The sequence below is a fragment of the Hakea prostrata genome, chromosome 7, assembly GCF_041222555.1.
Source record: "Hakea prostrata isolate BN-2017 chromosome 7, UWA_Hpros_2, whole genome shotgun sequence".
Lineage (NCBI taxonomy): Eukaryota > Viridiplantae > Streptophyta > Magnoliopsida > Proteales > Proteaceae > Hakea > Hakea prostrata.
This window is the reverse complement of record NC_142606.1, coordinates 13,852,371-13,857,356: the sequence shown is the minus strand read 5'-3', so window position 1 is coordinate 13,857,356 and position 4,986 is coordinate 13,852,371. Positions and strand designations below refer to the sequence as shown.

The 4,986-nt window shown below is 33.6% G+C and overlaps 1 protein-coding gene across 1 annotated transcript; it reads left to right on the top strand.

The window, feature by feature from the left end:
• Nucleotides 1-2,029: 2,029 nt before the first annotated feature.
• On the top strand, nucleotides 2,030-4,718 carry LOC149009974 (3-oxoacyl-[acyl-carrier-protein] synthase I, chloroplastic-like). The gene is made up of 7 exons (XM_089163012.1): nucleotides 2,030-2,566; nucleotides 2,659-3,090; nucleotides 3,249-3,422; nucleotides 3,754-3,867; nucleotides 4,018-4,119; nucleotides 4,229-4,295; nucleotides 4,574-4,718. The coding sequence occupies exons 1-7, from the start codon at nucleotides 2,081-2,083 to the stop codon at nucleotides 4,639-4,641; spliced, it is 1,443 nt and encodes a 480-aa protein (XP_089019138.1). The 5' UTR covers nucleotides 2,030-2,080; the 3' UTR covers nucleotides 4,642-4,718.
• The last annotated feature ends 268 nt before the right edge of the window (nucleotides 4,719-4,986 follow it).

The following is a 4,986-nucleotide window of genomic DNA, read 5'->3' as shown; positions in this document are numbered from 1 at the left end:
GCATTAAAGAGATTCAATATTAATTTATGATCCACTAAAGAGACCCACACGTAATAAACTCAATAAAAAATTATAAAGTTTCAATATTTATTATTGTTTGAATTGATAAAGAAGAAATGTGATGAAATAAGAAATTATAACGTTTCAATATTTAAATAGGAAACTGTAATGTTTAATGATGTTGATTGAAGATATGGAGCATCAATTTTTCAATTATAGATTTCACATTATATATTGAAATTTCAAATAGGTAGGGGTAAATATCGAGAACACATAGTTTTTCAAATAAGTAAGGTTTATAATTTGTATCGTTTTATTTATTTAGTTGATGGTCGATTGAGGCTATGAAATATCACTTTTTTAATTATCGGATTGAACCTTGTGATTTCATGGATCTATGTTTTGTATTTTTTTTCTTTTGTTTGGTGTGTGTATGTATTTTCTTATGAATTTTTAAATGAAGTCTTTAACTTCTTACCCTTAAATAAAAAAAGAATACTAACATAACGTATCAATATTTATAATATATTTGATTTGATTGAGTTTTTCATTATCATTTATCATATATAATAATAATTATTATAAAATTTTATTAATCTTAGTTCATGACATATTACATGTAAAATTACAATTGCAGACGTCATGTAAAATTACAATTATAAACATAAATTATTTGTGTCAACCATATTAATAACTAGAAAATTAAAAAAATATAGTCATGTCCTTTATTTGAGTTCATGTTTTTATAATAGTAACATGATATAATATAAAATAAAATCATTTTGTTATTTTAAATCAACGGTCTAAAAGAACCTAAAGAGTAATGAACCCGTAATAATTTCTCATTTTTCTTTATTTTTTTTAACAATTTATTTATTAGACATTATTAATACTATGTGGTCATGAAGTTTTTGTAATACCCAAGTAAAGCATCTCTTTGTTCCTAACGTCCAGTTGCATAAGAGTAATTACAGTCCTTGCCATTTTCGTACAATAAATTCAAGAAAATTTATTTGATTAAAATCCATAGAAATTAAATATGAGTCAGATAATTCTGTTTAAGTGGAGACTTACGTGGTAACGATCAAGCTTTGGATAAATAAAATTGTCGTCGTTTCAAATTTATTTATTTATTTTTCTAAATAAAATTTCAATCTTTTATTATTTAACTAATAGTTGATTAAAAGAAACTCGTCAACCATACATGTGGAGCTTTTCTAACAATTAAAAACAACCTCAAGGGGTAGTTGATCAAAGTCATATGGTATGATATGAAGATTTCGAAACTATTTGGAGTTAAAAGCAAAGTTGAACTCAATAAAATTTTGCACATTATTATATTTAGAGCGTTAAATCCCATGAATACACTTCTAAAAACGTCTAACAACATTGAAAGTCTTTCTTGAAGTAAAAAAATTCATAAATTTCAATTTATGTTGTAATAATCATGAGAAACGAAATGAGTTAATCAAACAGCTTTTTCGCTGAAATTTTTTACTTTTAGAAGCAAGAAAACACTAGATGATGAGTTATTAAATGGATCCTTGATTACTAAAATTTAATACAAATTTTTGCTCAAACTCATAAATTTTGATACTTTTTATACTTGTGTTAACCTCAAATCGTACCCATGAAATGCCTTTGATCCTCTATCAGAATTATATTTTGGGTTGACATTAACAGAGAAACCCTGGTTAGAGTCAACTTTGCTTTTACATTGTTACCAAAAACAGCTTGGATTTTATAATTCAAAAATTAAAAAAAGTAAAGGGAATTAAGAATGACAAGGGGCGGTTTTTGATGCTGCTTAATTAATGCGTAGCATTTATAGCCTACAGATCTCGATTTCAACCCAAATTTTAATGTTGAGTGACTATTTTTAAGTAATGTTAAAATACACTTTTGCGAGATAGACGGCCGAGATCTTGACATATGCTGCTTGTGCTGCACAAGCATGACCCCGTGAGACCTGATGACATAGGAATTGAAGAAGGATTCTAAATAAAGCCTCGAACCATTCCCACATTACTCTTACTATATTACTCACAAGCAACCAACCAGCTTGGTGACTGAAGCCAAAATGCAGTCCCTTCATTCACCAGCCTTCCATGTGTCTCCCATTGAATCCTCCCTGCTTGGAGGATCCCAAAAGTTGTATGCTGAAACAAAGAAATGGCACATGAAGAAGAAGAAGAAGAAGTTGAGTTCTTGGATGCCCATATCAGCATCAGTCGTTGTTCCTAGAAAATCCTCTGCTCCCAGAAGGGAGAAAGACCCAAAGAAGCGAGTGGTTATTACAGGGATGGGTGTGGTCTCTGTGTTTGGAAACGATGTAGATACTTACTATAATTGCCTTCTTGAAGGCAAGAATGGAATCACTGCCATCGACCGCTTCGACGTTTCTGACTTCCATACGCAATTCGCCGGCCAAATCCATGACTTCTCCTCTGAAGATTATATCACCAAGAAGCAAGAACGCCAACTTGAGAATCATCATCAATACGGCATTGTTGCAGGCATGAAGGCTCTGGAAGATGCAGACCTGGGCAATCATAACCTTTCAAAGGTGTTGCTTCTTATGCAGTTATATTGTGAGTTCCCCTGTTCAAGTTCCAAAAACAGAGTGAGTTTAATATTTTTCTCGTATTCTATTTGCAGATCAACAAAGAACGAGCCGGTGTGATTATTGGGACAGCCTTCGGTGGTTCTGCAGCGATTAACGAATATGTTCCAACTCTAATGGAGAAAGGCCATAAAAGGCTAACTCCATATCTAGTTATTAACTCTATTACAAACATGACCCCTGCCTTACTTGCTATTGATTTGGGTTTTATGGGTCCAACCTATTCTCTTTCAACTGCTTGTTCTACTGCAAATCATTGCTTCTATGCTGCTGCTAACCACATCAGGGAAGGTAATGCTGATTTAGTTCTTGCTGGTGGAACTGATGCCCCAATTGTTCCTGTTTGCCTTGGAGGTTTTATATCTAATGGTGTCTTGTCTCAAAGAAATGGTGATCCACAAACTGCTTCTAGGCCTTGGGATAAAGAACGAGATGGCCTTGTTTTAGGGGAAGGTGCTGGAGTTTTGGTATGTCATCACACTACTCCTTCATTTCATATCATATCAAATTATATATACTTTTTTTATTGAAGTACCAAGTGGGTATTTCAAGTTGCTAAGTGAAGCCACAGCAAGCTGGAAGCAGAAATGATAAAAATTTGGTTAACTTTGTTTATTGCAACTAGGTAATGGAGAGCTTGGATCACGCAATGAAGCGTGGAGCACCTATTATTGCTGAATACTTGGGGGGTGCAGTTAACTTTGATGCACACCATATGACTGATCCCAGAATAGATGGATATGGTATTTCATTATGCATCCGAAGATGCTTACAACATGCTGGTGTATCACCAGAGGAGGTAACTGTAACTTCTGGGTTTGGTTTACAAATTTCTTAAAAATAGTACCTAACAAAGTTGTCATTCCTAATAAATTTCACTTTGTTTAGTGTCTAATTTTTTATATTTGAAAAGCTTTTTTAAAGCTTTCTTCCATCAAAACCAAGTAATGGAAAACAAACAATGGGCCCTCCCTGGACCACAAGTTTGGGACTTGGGAGTGGTCTCCATATAAGTATAACTTGGTAGATGACTTTGAGCAACAAAGTCTATGCAACAATTAACAACACAGAGGTTCGGCAAACTTTATAAATCAAGTCACCATATTTTTTTTTTCCCTTTCAAATGACAGGTTAACTTCATAAATGCACATGCAATTTCCACAATTGTTGGTGACCAAGCAGAGGTGAATGCCTTGAATCAAGTATTTAAAGATACGTCAGAGATCAAAATAAATGCTACCAAGGTTCTTCTCTCTCTCTCTCTCTCTCCCTCTCTGTCTGTGTTGTTTGTGGTAACTGGTAATGACAGAGACAGCTTATGGCGTAATAAAGATTAAGTTTCTAGTCTTTGTTGATGGAATCATATTTATTCTTTTGCTTTTGGTTGTGACCAGTCTATGATAGGCCACAGTTTTGGCGCTGCTGGAGCCCTTGAAGCCATTGCTACTTTAAAAGCCATAAACATGGGGTGGCTGCATCCAACAATAAATCAATTTGTATGTACTCCTTCAATCCTCAATTTTAAGGCCTCCATCTTTTATTTCCATATCTGCCATTTCTGTTAGCTCTAGTTTAACACTTAACCATTTCCTTGAGCAACTACAGAATATTGAGCCTTCTATGCAACTTGATACAGTAGCAAACAAAAAGAAGCAACATGCAGTGACTGTAGGTGAGTTTCATAACCTGTCTTTTTCATCCATTTATGTGTGAGGTGATCCACATCAATATATTTTTATAGTCAACTAGATTTGTGAGATTTATGATGAAAGCAATGGTCTTTCGGTCTTTATGAACCACGTTAAATAATTTCTTTATCAATGACCACTTGCCCTGCGTCTTCCTCTTTTTTTGCTGAATCATGCCTTGCATGTAGACTTATATATTTGATTAAAAAAAAAAATTTGACATTTACCAAACATTATAAATATGTTTTGTCTTCATTTGCAGCAATTTCCAATTCTTTTGGCTTTGGAGGGCACAACGCTGTTGTAGCATTTTCAGCATTCAAGCCTTAATCACCACTCTTCTACTGCAGTCTAAATCAGATTTTATTTTAGTGTATCTCCAGCGCTGTGAAAAGATACACATGATTTAGACCTTGGATCTACTATAGCCTCAGTAGCACTCTAATTAAGGCAAGTACCATGTAACCACCTCCATTTAGTTGAAAAAAAATGTATTGTAATTGTTCTTGTTTTATATGTTTTCCCATGGAAAAATAATGTAAAATGTCTTCTATTTGACAAGTCAGGTTCAGGGCTGACCCACAATTTATTATATTCCACTAAGGACATTCAGAAGATCCAACCTCTTTTCTGTTACAAATAGTGACAACTAAAACTGCCTTCTGATGCTTGAGA